This window comes from Pristiophorus japonicus, chromosome 14, assembly GCF_044704955.1.
Source record: "Pristiophorus japonicus isolate sPriJap1 chromosome 14, sPriJap1.hap1, whole genome shotgun sequence".
Taxonomy (NCBI): Eukaryota; Metazoa; Chordata; class Chondrichthyes; family Pristiophoridae; genus Pristiophorus; species Pristiophorus japonicus.
In genome coordinates this window covers 101,210,877-101,224,801 of record NC_091990.1, presented here as the reverse complement: position 1 = coordinate 101,224,801, position 13,925 = coordinate 101,210,877, and the positions used below count along the sequence as shown (strand labels likewise).

The 13,925-nt window shown below is 46.4% G+C and overlaps 1 protein-coding gene and 1 pseudogene across 9 annotated transcripts in view; both read left to right on the top strand.

Annotated features, from left to right (window-relative positions):
* Positions 1–13,925, top strand: part of LOC139280002 (kielin/chordin-like protein) — a 531,474-nt gene that overhangs the window by 219,016 nt on the left and 298,533 nt on the right. For 6 of the 9 annotated variants that reach the window (XM_070899416.1, XM_070899415.1, XM_070899410.1 and 3 more), the window contains 3 exons: positions 2,740–2,856; positions 9,168–9,293; positions 12,643–12,768. In XM_070899416.1, coding sequence (XP_070755517.1) covers positions 2,740–2,856; positions 9,168–9,293; positions 12,643–12,768 — 369 coding nt within the window. The remainder of the gene's footprint in view (positions 1–2,739; positions 2,857–9,167; positions 9,294–12,642; positions 12,769–13,925) is intronic. The other 3 variants (XM_070899417.1, XM_070899413.1, XM_070899412.1) reach the window with 2 other exon arrangements.
* LOC139280283 (large ribosomal subunit protein eL20-like) lies at positions 3,043–8,640 on the top strand (annotated as a pseudogene).

Genomic DNA, 13,925 nt, shown 5'->3' with positions numbered 1-13,925 from the left:
CCCACTTTCCAGCTCTTGGTCCGTTGCCTTGTAGGTTACAGCACTGCAAGTGCACATCTGAGTAATTTTTAAGTGTGGTGAGAGTTTCTGCCTCTACCATTCTTTCAGGCAGTGAGTTCCAGACCCCCATCACCAGTCAACCTGATGAAGCTGGTGGGCTGAAAAGACCTTGGGGCAGGTGAGTGAGCAAGGTGGCTAGTGGTGCTCATCAGCAGGTAGGTTAGGAATCACTTGAAGTGGGCAAGGAGATAGAAAACAGTTAGTGAAGTAGGGCAAGCAGTAGGGAAAACTTGGGCTGAACAGGCAAGCAGGTGGGCTGAGAGGCACTGAGGGCAGGTGGGCAGGGAGTGAGTAGGTGGTCAGGAAATGGTCAAGATGGCCAGGTGGACAAGCCAGCAAGTGTGCTGAGAAATTGTATTCAAATTCCAGTTACTGTGCTTGCTGACTGTACTTTGCAGCACTGTGTTAGGCACAGTGCCACAAGTCAAGCTGAAACGTATAGTGCAATAGCCAAACACGGGGACAGCACCATGGTAATGAGTAAAAGCAACATGGTGGGCTGACCCGAGAAAAACCTGTGTCAGGGCAGGCCAAAAAGAACAGGGATTAGGGTGGACTGGAAAGGACACCTTTATGTCTGGGAAGGACTCTCGCTGTGTCAGTTAAGATCACAGAAGGGAATATGGGAGAGCAAGTCAAGTAAGGTCATTGAAGTGAGCAGAGTGAGTTTGGGGTGGATACTTACAGAAGTAAAGTTGAAGAATTTGATTCCTCAGACTGTAAGGGGTGGGACTAACAAGCAGCACGCCCAAAATTGAAAGTGGAGAGGGTTGTCGTGACTGACATGAATAGCAGCTAATTTAAGAGGAACCGATCAATTTACAGAGAAAATAACAGTTAGCAAAGCCCAATGCAATGATTTAAGTTCCACCAATACTCCAAATTGAGCTTTAGGCTCAGAACACATAAGGAGACTACATAGACAAAACATTTTTGAGCAATTTACACCATGCAGCTAACTTTGAGTAAAGATAAGCATTTTATTCACAATTAATTACTTTTTGTAGGTTTTTAATATTATAAATGTTACTTTTTCCAATAATCTTTCAGTGGAAAATTCAAACTAACTTCACAAATTTATGGCGTGTTTGAATGAATTAGTAAATGACCTTCACTGTTCATGCTGCTTTTATTGCTTTCAAACGTGCTTGGTTTCTTTTGGTGGGTTATTAGCTGCCTTTGTCACTTTTTGTTCATACTTTGCCTTCTATTTTTAAATATAATTATGAAATTATAGAAGTATAATACCAATGTCTGGCTCCCTACAGTGTGACAAAATACATTTTACTTAACATTGAGGAAATGATGGAGGAACAGCGAGATGGCAATAGTAATGATCAATATTTTTTAAAAGTCATAGATGTGGTTATAGTATTGCCGACAATGAAAGCAGTATTCTTGGTGTGGTCTGACCTCTGGAGACTTTGAAACTATAATTACCATTTGTGCTTGAAATGTAACTGTCTTTCACAACAAGTCAATGTTAGCATTGGGTGACATGTTTCAGCTTTAAAAGAAATGTGGCTAATTATATTTTGAGAAGATTTTGGTGCTTACCAACATTAATTCCTGATTATATGACTTTATCTACAGACACTTCAGCATTAATCATCCAGTGTCTCTACTTAACCCTGTCTGGTCACCAGCGAGCACTTTCATGATGACCCATTTCTGAATATGTTCAGTACCTTGCAAAATATTACTGTACCATGTTTCATTGGGGCCGAAATTCAGCCCCGCTGGAAACGTGGCGCACCTATCTTTTTCAAAGTGTTTTTACCACCGTTTCGGATGACGTTATTGTGCGTCTGCGTCACCACGTATCTCGCCTCCGTTAAAGGGAAGAGAATCGGTGATTATTTAGGATCGGCCACTGGGCCACCCAGGAAGGTTTTGGCTGGGCTAGCGGCCTGGCACTGAAGAGGGGGTGCCAGGCTGCCTGTTGGCGGCCTGGCCAAACCCGGGGGCACAATAGTCCGGCCGACATCGAAGTCGACCGGCAAAAAAAATAAAATGGTGGCCATGGCATTGGGCCTTTGCCTTTAATGGCTGCCGCGCAGTCAGGGCTCACTGAGGGAATGAAAGGTACACCGACAGAAAAAGCTGACGGAGGCACCACTCGCCGGGCATAAGATTTTTCAGACTGCCAGGTCGCTGGCCCGGCCGAACCCTTCCTGGTGGTCCAGTGTCCGATTGTGACTGATGACCGATTCTCTCCCCTTTAACAGAGGCGAGATACGTAGTCATGCAGACACGCAATGAGGTCACCACTGCTCTGCTGCTGAGTGACCGAGGAGGAGAATCCATCTCGCCTCAACTTCCACTCCTCACCAGCACTTACTGCCCATTTTTCAAAAAAAAAAGAAAAAGAGCTGAATTTTCCAAAAACGTCGGTAAAAACTCTTTTTAAAAAAAAAAAGCAGTGAGTGCGCCAGCTTTCCGGCGGGACTGAATTTCATCCCCCTAGATTGTGAACAAGATTCTTCTTGAGATCTAGATGGAGACCCAGGTACTGTTATAAATCTAGATTGGAACAAAACAGGAGAAGTACTGTAGATTCAGAGTAAAGTACCGATAGAAATGTAGATTATAGATTCAGATACCATTAGAAATCTAGAATGTGACTGAAACTTTACTATTGAGCTGGTTCTAACTATCTATCCATTTCCTTGCTGTAAGATATTGATGAGTGTAAGGAGGATGTCTCCCTTTGCAACAGCCGTTGCCTCAACACCATGGGATCTTATCGCTGTGCCTGTGTGGACGGTTTTCAGATGGTCGAAGGCCAATGCCTAGGTACTTGAGGCTGTTTTCTCTATCAAACATTTGTTGGGTGCAGTACTGATTGATGCAGTGTTTTCCAACATTTCTCTGTTTTAACTTTTGATCCATTTCTTGCCTCTGAGTCAGAAGGTTATGGGTTCAAGCACCACTCCAGAGACTTGAGATCATCATCTAGTCTGTCAGTTCAGTGCTGTACTAATGGAGTGCTACACTGTTGGTGGTGCTGTCTTTCAGATGAGAGGTTAAACTCTGCCTTCTCAGGTGAATGTACAAGATTCCACAGCAGTATTTGAAGAAAACCAGGGGAGTTCTCCCCTATGCCCTGGCCAATATTTATCCCTCAATCAACATCACTAAAAGACAGATGATCTGGTAATTTATTTCATTGCTGTTTACAATGTCAGCTATGGCTCAGCGGGTAGCACACTCGCCCCTTGGGGACTTGAGCACAAAAAAAATCTAGGCTGACACTCCAGTGCAGTGCTGAGGGAGTGCTGCACTGTCGGAGGTGACGTCTGTCGGTTGGGATGTTAAACGTCTGCTGTCTCAAGTGGATATAAAGATCCCATGGCACTATTTCGAAGAAGAGCAGGGGAGTTATGGCAGTGTCCTGGCCGATATTTATCCCTCAATCAACATTCCTACATTACAAAAGTGACTACACTCCAAAAGTACTTCATTGGCTGTAAAGCGCTTTGCGATATGCGGTGGTCATGAACGGCACTATATAAATCCAAGTCTTTCTTTTCTTTTTGTTTGTGGGAGCTTGCTGTGCACAAATTGCACTTCTTGCATTGCAACAGTCATTACACTTCAAAAATACTTCATTGGCTGTAAAACGCATTGAGACATCCAGAGGTCATGAAAGGTGTGATATAAATCCCCTAGGATCGCCCAGTTACTGCCTGTTTTGGTCAACAATGTAAATTACCACCCTGTACCGTCCATTTCACTTCCCAATTGTCGCCGGCGGTAATTTGGGCCTACGATTACCGCCAGCGTTGCTGCAAATAGCCCGCCCACATTTGCTGCCCAGAAATCACCCAAAATTCCCCCAAGTGCTAATTTCCACCAAAAAGTATTTTTTAAGGCTCGCTACCGCTCTGATCACAACCGCCCATTTTTGAAGTACCTACGTGACTTGGGCCCAGCGTTCTGCAGGATTAAGTAATTGCCCAAAGAGCCAGAGGGGAGAGGAGAAGATTTTTTTTAATATATAAACGCAGTGACTGGCTAGTGGGTTAAAACAACTAGATCAGGTTTAATTTTCGGTTTGAGTCGAGTTAACTAATCAAGGTGAAACTGATATCTTTGGAATTGGCCTCGACACACCCAATCTGGGAGAAGAGTCTGAAAACCAGGGTTTTAGCTCCTGATTACTGTCCAATGATCCTTGCTGAAAATTGCACGGCACACTGATGCATGGATGGGCACGCACACACTCTTTCGGGTGAGAGGTGACATGAAGGCTTCGGGCACCCGAAGGGAATACAAGGTGGGAATACAAGGTGATTGGGCGGCGCCTGCCCGGCCCTGCTCTGTATCGATGCGCATCTTTGCTCCAAATCATATTGTTGCCAAATCTCGATTCTGGTACTTCTTTTCTTTGATGAAACTGAAAAAGTCTGCTGGTGAAATTGTCTATTGTGGACAAGTTTTTGAGAAGTCACCAGAAGAAGTGCAGAACTTTGGTATTTGGCTGCGCTACGACTCTCATAGTGGAACCTATAGTATGTACAGGTAAGACGGGGACCTGACCATTGCTGGTGCTGTCACGCAGTGCTACCGTGACATGGGGGCTCGCCATCGTGCTCGTGCTCACTCCATTCAGATCATGAAGGTACAAGAGATTCCATCGAGCAAGTGTCGCTGGCCTGCTATGATCTTAGATTTTAGATACAGAGTAAAACTCCCTCTACACTATCCCATCAAATACTCTGAAGGTACAGCACGGGTTAGATACAGAGTAAGGCTCCCTTTAAACGTGGGCACCATAGGTCAAAGGCCAGTACCGAGCCCACTCCGCTATGAGTGCTGAAACAACCTCGATCATTACCTCTCTCTAATTCATGTCAGCAGTGGTCTTGCCCTTGGACTTCTCCATCCCGAGGGGTGGCAGTTCCAACAAGCTGTCGAGGCAGGTTTTGATCAGAATGAACATGTCCACCTCGTTCAGAAAAGGATCCAACTTCCTGCCGCTCAGGCGAAGGAGAACAGGTCGGACAACCCTCGGATAGGGAACGTGACCCCTGACACCCCCCCCCCCACCCCACCCACCCCACGGGAACCTGACCACCTGGGAACCTGAACCCCCCCACCCGGGGCCCGGCCGGGAGCGGGAGATGCGTGCACTCGTTCTGAAGCCTCCCTGTGGGACTGGGGACTGTTTGAGCCCAGACAGTGAGGGTCAGCAGGTGGTTCCAGGGGTCAAGGAACGGGAGAAGGCCTGGAGGGGGAGCCTCCCATTGCCTGACCCAGAGAGGGAACCCTCCCATTGCATGACCTGGAGAGGGAACCCTCCCATTGCCTGACCTGGCGAGGGAACCCTCCCATTCCCTGACCTGGAGGGGGAACCTCCCCCTCCCATTCCCTGACCCGGAGAGAGAACCCTCCCATTCCCTGACCCAGAGGGTGAGCCTCCCGTTCCCAGTTCCATGATTCCAAGATCAAGTTCCCTCTACCACACACAATCCTGCATCACCAGGACAAGTCGCACTTCAGCACCAAGAGACCAAACACTTTGATGTACGGATATACTGTTGGATCACCTAATGAGGATCGGCTGCAATACACCCATAGAGCCAAGAGCTGGAAAGTGGGATTAGGCTGGATAGTTCTTGGTCGGCTGGCGCTGACACGATGGGCCGAGATGGCCTCCTTCCGTGCTGTAAATTTGATTCTATGATTCATAGCCAAATAGCCCAAAATTCGCGCGGTTCAAAGGGATAGCCACTTGGGTGAGGTGCTGGAGGACTGGTGTGGATCAGAGCTCCAAGGAGAAGCAGTACTTCCAGAGAAGAAAACAGGCTGCCTCCCCTTTTGAATCTCACTATCAGGTGATATAACAGTCTGAGGAGATACCCCCCACCTTCCCAACAACTTTTGCTCCCCATTAACTCCAACCAGAGATTTTTGAATTAGACCGACGGGGAGCAACCTCAGCATTTTTTTCCCCTTCCCAGAAGTGAGTGAGACACAATACAAGAATAGTTTAGTTGAATAAAATGTTATATAAAACTTGTAATTTGTATTAAACTTTAACAATGTAATAAAGTAACATAATTGTACTGAATGAAAATTTTAACCCCCCAAAAAAATATGAACAAACAACAACAACAACAACAGTATAAACATCCCTGCACCCTCCCACAATTCTACCTGTGACCACCTGACCACCTTTCCCAATGCCTTTCCTCCCCAATCCCCCACTGACCCTTGGCCCTGACCCCCCTCCTCCTCCTCCCGCTAACAATACTCCTGGCCCTGCCCACGTTGGGACAAGTACGTTGTGCTGCAGAGCACCTCAAGCGTGTCTGCTGAGGTGGGGGGGGGGTGGCGACAATGACAGCGCTATATGTGTGGGCTCTGGAGAAGATGGAGGTGCTGAGGACCCATCTTCAAAGTCGGAAGAAACTAATTCCTTCTGACGATCGGGTGCTGTCACCACCCCAAGGTGGTATGGCACCTTAGGGTGCAGTGCCATATCACACGACTGTCGAATGCCGCATAGCATTAGCATTGGCGGTCTGGGTGTTCTCCCTCACCGCGGCAATCAGCTCCGCCATGTCCTCCGATTGACGGGCTGCTAAAGCCGCAATGTTTTCGGACAACCCAGCAATGGCCTGGAGGAGCTCTTGAATCAAGTTGATGCTCATCCTGGACAGTCCCATCATGTCCAGGCTCGCATCTACCTGCCGCGCAGTGTTCCCACTTTGGCGGATCAGCTGCGGATTCACCATGGGGGGTCGGTGTGCGCCATTGCATTCCGCTTGATCTCGCTTCCTTGGGCCAGAATCCAAACCAGTGGCCGCCGGTAGAAAGGACTTCAAGTCCCGCCACCCCTCCCTCCTCCTGCACCACCACTGTTACAACGCTTTGAGGAGTGTTCTCCTCCAGCACCATCTCCTCCACCACCATCTGTTCATTTGGTCTTCCCTACAATAACTGCTCTCTGGGAGGTGCAGGCGGCTCCATCTGTGCAACTGTAAAAACACAACATTAATGGTTGGTGACAGGGGAGGGGTCAGAGGTAACAGCAGAGCAATTCACTTTGCACAGGCTTATGTGGAGAACAAACATTTTTTTATTGAGAATCATTATATGAATGTATCATAAGCAAAGTATAGAGAAAGTACATGACATCACAAAACTTGGGTCCCAAACAGTTTGCTTTCCAAGTGGCAGAGTGTCATTAACCAATAAATCATGTCACAACATGTCTTGCTCCCAGGATTACGTTACATTCTACATTATATTGCCATAAGATTGAATTACATGACCGCAGTACAGTCCAGGGATTATGCAGACTTACCCTCCAGGAGAACTGGTTCGGCACCAACACACGAGGCGGTGTGATTATACGCTCCCGTCAGGGCTGCAGCATGTTCCTCGAGGTCTGTCAGAGGAATAGTCTTCGACGGATCACCGCCTGTTTTGCGGAGTTCTGCCCTATTGCCCGTTAGTTTTTTTTTCTGCAAAGGGGACAAAAAATATATGTCAACTAATTTGACAGCTACTAATACAGAACACACATACATACATACATGCACATACACACACACACACACACACACACACACACACAGATATATATATATAGGTACACATCCCCAATTAACCATCCCCAATCTTTTTGTCAACGAGTGCACCATTTAAGTTCTATTAGCACGCAAATGTTGCATGATGAGCACATGAAAATGCAGAGGACTAACACAATGAGATCGATGATGGGTAATAAAAAATGTCACCAAGCTTTACAACATAATAAAACGTGGCACTACTTAAGCGTCAATCGTCAATGCATGATAAGTTAGTAATTGCTCTCGGAGACCCAACGATGTCATTGCACTGTTTGCGGCACTGGTTCAGCCCCCGTATCCCAGGCACGATGGAGGACACCGCCTCAGCAATTTCTCGCCATAACCGCTGATACACGGACAGTGACGGTTTCCCTCGCCCACCCCGAATTAACTGATTCCAGTGGGCCTTCACTTCGTCGATCAATGGCTCCTGGGCTGCTTCTGAGAAACGAGTAGCCCTCCTTCTCCCACCTACCTCCCTATCCACTTCCATGGCTTGATTTTCAATGTTATTGATAGATATTTATATACTGTATATATTTTGAATTTAAATAATAATTATTTTTTTAAATAAGAATTATTATAATTAGTAGTTATATTATATTATCAATTATATTATCAAATAATATAAATGTAAGTGTACTAATATACTGAATGTACTCCTCAAAATCTTTTCACAGCTGCTCTCTCACTGACACCCACCCACCTCTGCAGCTTGAAGCTGTCCAATCTTCTCTGCACAGTTGCAGGGTCGCCCTTGACCCTGAAATCGCGGGAGAATGGCTGCGTATGCGCAGAAAAGGTTTTCCGGCCGTTTTTGGAGTGGTTCTGCTTGTCTTTAGTAACGCAAGCAGGTCGCCAAGTGTTAGACCTCCGCCGCTCCCGCTCGCTATCGCAACGATTTGCCACCGCCGACAGTGAAGAGCGGAAAACCGCGGGAGCGGGCACCAACGGTATTCCGGCGGTTCAAAAGACGCAAGCGCCGGAATACCCCTAGGGATCCGGTGCCAGTGATCGTAGGTAAATTTCTAGCCCCTTGTTTCTTCACATCTCTGTTGCCTGACCAAGAATCAAAATTGGGACATCCTTGTTGCATGGCTCATCTATCAGTGCTTAAACTGCTGAGTCATCAGGGAAGCCCAGAATGGTTATTTAATGGAGATTGCATAAGAAGTGGCCCATCAGCATTTAAATGTTAGAATTTCTTAATTTCTCTGCCTCACTGGAGGCTGCATAATCTGCACAGAAGTTAAGAAACTTTCTTATGGTTGACCTTATTTTTAATGACTCTAATAAACTTTGCTAAATATAATTCCGTGTTGTTGTGCTTTGATAATAGAAATCCCATTTAAATTAGCCTGAATATATAACGTGTCCAACCAACGCTCCTCACCCACCCCGCGCCCTTCCCCCCCACACACTGAAGGGTGTGGCTATAATTTTGAGTTGGTGATACCCTCGGTAATTATTACAAACTTTAAAAGCAAGGATTGATATGAGTTTGCTGTTTTGTGTCTTTTCCAGATCAAGATGAATGCTCTGACCACAGTCAGGGGACCTGTCAGCAAATATGTATTAACGTAGCAGGGAGCTTCTTTTGTTCCTGTGACAGTGGATATTCACTCGCTGCTGACAGCTTTTCCTGTGTAGGTATGTTAAAAGATGGGACTTATGAGTGAAGAGAATCAGCACAGTCCAATCCTTGGTGAAGTGCATAGCCCAATAAATACACATCTACAATATATTCAAAGGCTTGGGCCCAAAATTCAGTGCCGCTGGAAAACTGGTGCTCCCCCCACCTTTTTGTGGCCATTAGCACCGAATTTTTTTGTGGCTGGGCCACCCCATATTCAGCTCCAAAAGTGAACAAATGGATTCCAGCGCTAATGAACCCTTCTGAAGTGGATTTTTCAGAGGTATTGCTGTCTTAATTTGAGAGTTATCACCACTGAGAAATTCAGCATGCAGGTAAGGGTTTCTAATGAGCCAGCTGCTCCCTGGCCTTTTTAAAAGCCAGGGTTTGCAGCAAGGCCTCGAGGGGGGACGGAGGTTGGAAGGATGGCTGAGGTGCAAGGAGAGCCAAGAGGTTCACTGATATGGAGCTGGAGACACTGATGGACAGAGGACAGAAGAAAAATACTGTTTCATGATGTGGGGAGACTTGGCAGACAAGCAGTACATAATGGATGGAGGGAGATTGCAGGGGAGGTGTCTGGCACTTCCATATATGTGAGGACGCACCCTCCCAGGAGGGTGCTGGCCAGTCTGCATCCTGCTCTTCCAGGCCCAGAGGTGTTCGAGGGTATCCTAGAAGGACAGCTGTAGGTCACAGACAACAACCACAGCAGCCTTCCTGAACCCATGACGCAGCCACAGGGATGACAGCTAGGCATGGTATTAGATAGTCACGTGTAACAGGTGTTGTAGTGAGATGCACGGGATAAAAAATGGATAACAGTACGGGTGTGACGTCTGAAATCCGGAAACCTTGGCACCGAGGTCATTCCAGATTCCAGGTATTTCCGGATTTCGGAACGTCTTTGCCTGGGCTGAGCAAGGGTAGGTAGGGGAGGGAAGGTAGGTAGGTTGGGGGCAGGGGAGGGAGGTTGGTCGGGCCAAAGCCGGGGGGTAGTCTGTCGGGCCGAGGGATATCGGTCGGACCGAGGCCGGGTTGGAAGGGGTGAAGTCGGGCCGAGGTTGGGCTGAGGCGAGGTGGGGCGGCTGGAGGTCGGATCCAGGCAGCGGGAGGTCGGATGGCCGAAGCAGGGGAGTCTGGATTTCGGAACATTTTCCGGTTTCCGGACGACCCTGCCACGGATCGGCCCAGTGTCTGGATTCCGGAAATCTGGATTTTGGACGTCACACCTGTATTATTATATTGTTCATTGTTTTTGCAGTGATTTGGATAATTGGATAAATCTTTATTTTTGGCACATATATCTGGCCAGGTGTTTCAATTAGGAGTGGGCAATTCTGCATTAAGGCACTCATTGTGACGGCCATTGAAAGTGGGAGCTAAAGGGTCATGTGTGGATGGGATTATCTGAAGTGAGCAGCTATGAGACGCAGCTGCACCTCCCTTCCAGAGTTGCAATGGGGACCACGCCTCCGAGGTCTGGAGCGACGGGGATCCTCTTCCTCATTCTCATTCTCATCCTCATCCTCATCCTCATCCTCATTCTCATCCTCATCCTCCTCTTCGTCCTCCAACGGTTGTCCCCTCATGATGGCCAGGTTGTGCAGCATGCAGCAGACCACGATGATTATGAAAACCCGTTGAGAGTACTGCAAGGTGCCACCAGAGTGGTCCAGGCACTGGAACCTCTGCTTGAGGATACCTATGCACTGCTCGATGATGCACCTGGTGGCACAATGAGCGTCATTGTAAGCATGCTCTGGCACTGTCCTGGGGTTCCGCAGTGGAGTGAGCAGTCAAGCGGACAGGCGATATCCCTTGTCACCAAGCAGCCAACCGCAATCCTGATTTAGGCCGATGAAGATGGCAGGCACACTGGTCTGGCGCAGAATGAACGAATCATGGCTGCTGCCTGAGTACCTCACATTAACTGCCAGGATGTGCCGCTGGTGGTCACACACGAGCTGCACATTCAGCGAGTGGAAACCTTTGCGGTTGACAAAGATCTCGGAGTGATGATGTGCAGTCAATGACACACTGCACCCTCGGGAAGCCTGCCATTCGAGCAAATCCGGCCTGCCGCTTCACCTGTTTGTTCCTTGTCATCGGGAAGGAGATGTACTGGATCCTTCTCCTGTAAATGCATCTGTGACCTGGCGGATGCACCGATGTGCCGAGAATTGTGAGGTGTTGCCAATGTCTGCAGTGTCAGACTGGAAAGACCCTGTCGCGTAAAAATTCAAGGCGATGGTGACCTTAATCTCCACGGTGAGGGCGGTCCTGAGGTGGGTTTGAGGCTGCAAATCTTCTCTTAGGACAGTGCAGAGCTCCCTCAGTACTTCTGTCCGAAATCGTAGTCTTTGCAGGCATCCCAATGATTAATATTATAAGTAATAATGATTAGTTTAAAAAACAACTTACAATTACATTGCACCTTATGATGTTGTGAGGATGTCACATTTAAAGAATTACTTAAGTATAGTCACTGTGAATCTGTATGCAAACATGGCAGCCAATTGTTGATGTCAGTTGAGGGTGAAATTATAGCCAGGACACCTGCAGACCCAGCTTTTCTTCAAACAGTGCCATGTGATCTTTTATATCCATACGGAAGGGGAACACAAGCCCTTGGTTTAATAGCTCATTGATAGGCAACACCTCTGACAATGTAGCACTCTCCCACTACTACTCTGCAGTGTCATTTTAGATTATGTGCTCCTAGAATGGGACTATTGATGTTTAATGTTATAGTTAGTATAGTAGATGTTAATTGTTAGTATATTACATGCAGATGATTATTCTAGTAAATATTGCTGATCAGTGCAGTAAGTATTGAATGTTGGTGCAGTAAATGTTAATGGTTGAGTGTTAATGATTAGTGTGTTTAATAGTATAGTGTGTTAATAGTTAATATAGACCTCGATGTACACAAACTGGCTGCTGCCTTTCCTACATTACGACAATGACTACATTGCAAAAATACATCATTTGCTGTAAAGTGCTTTTCATGATCTCAAGGTGCTATATAAATTCAAGTCTTTTTCTTTTAATGATTTGTTTAATGGGTCCGAATAATTATTGAAGTAGTGCTGATAGTTTGCGTAGTGGGTGTTGATTAGTGGTGAGTGTAGTCTGTGTGGATTAGTACTGTACATGCTAATGATTGTGTAGTAAGTATGAATAATTACTGTAGTGTTCGTGGTTAGCAGATGATAATTGATTTACTAAGAATTGATCTGTGTAATAAGTGTTAGTAGTTATTCTAGTAAATGCTAGTAATATGGAGCAAATGCTGATTTTGAGTGCTGGTGGTTACATTCCTGAAAGCTGTGACATTTACTGTGCCTGTCTCTGTGATTTTAGATGTAGATGAGTGTGAAATAGATGGGCACACACTCTGTGAGCACAAGTGCATTAATACTATGGGCAGTTTCAAGTGCGAGTGCCCCCTCGGCTACGAGTTGCTCTTTGATGAACAGAGGTGTGTAGGTATGTGCCTTCTCATTTTCTACTTCATAAAGCACAGTGTGGTGCCATAATGTTCTTAAAATGACCAATAACCCGTCACATCTTTAGCTTCCAGCATTGACGTCATTGTGCATTGCTTGAACATGATGCGTTCAAATTCTTCTCAAAGCCAACTTGCTGCAGCAGCTGCTGTAGTAACATCCTTTCTCCACACCCTTGGACCTGATATTCTCAAAGCCAGAAAAGCAGCTATTAGGCTCAGCTCCAATCTGGCAAGAGTGAGGCTGGTGAAACTCCATTCGTAATCACAGAAAATGATGCTAAGATTTTCAGAGGCACAATTCTAAAGAACGACCTTGCAATCTTTCAGTTCCATGCTGTCTGGGATAGACTTGACCCTGAATCTCTAGGTACTGTGGAAAAAACACTCCAATTGGTGCCCTTACCGATTGCACTCCCCAGCTCTGCTTATCGGAGGATTATAGATTTCTGGTATTGGTAAAAGGAATGTCGGGAATGCTTGAAATCTGAAATGAAAGCATCTGAAAAACTGAATGTTTTGTGTATAATTGTGATAAAGGGTTGCCAGAATACTACATTATCTTTCTCTTCAGATTCTGGTTAATATGCTGTCCATTATGCTTTTATTACAAATGTTATATGAGTAACTAAGAAAGGCCACCTTTGTGCTGCCCATAGCAACATCATCTGCAAACATTGGGATTAGCATCCATATGTACACTGATGATTGTAAACATTAGCTCTTTGATATCACCTTCGACAACTGTTAATATGCCTGTCTGACATCAAGTACTGGATAAGCAAGAATTTTATTCAGCTCAATATAGGAGGGAGTGAAATTGTCCTAACCAGCTCGCGTTCAGAAACAATGGGCTAGAAATTCATCATCTTACCGCCACTCCGTAGCGCCTTGAAATGGCGATAAATTGGCGGCCATCGCTGTTTTGCCAACTTGTGCCGATTCCCGTGACTGCTGCCATATTCCTCTCCCCCTTTGCGCTGCCGTTAATGAGCAGTGCCCTAGGAAAAAAATTGCGACGTGGTGACATCAATTGGCGTAAAACACCAACGTAACGTCACCTACGTGAACTTCGACCCTAGCGCTGAACTCAGTGCTGAGTCCTAAGCACGCCAGGCAGGCTGACGATGTCTGCAGC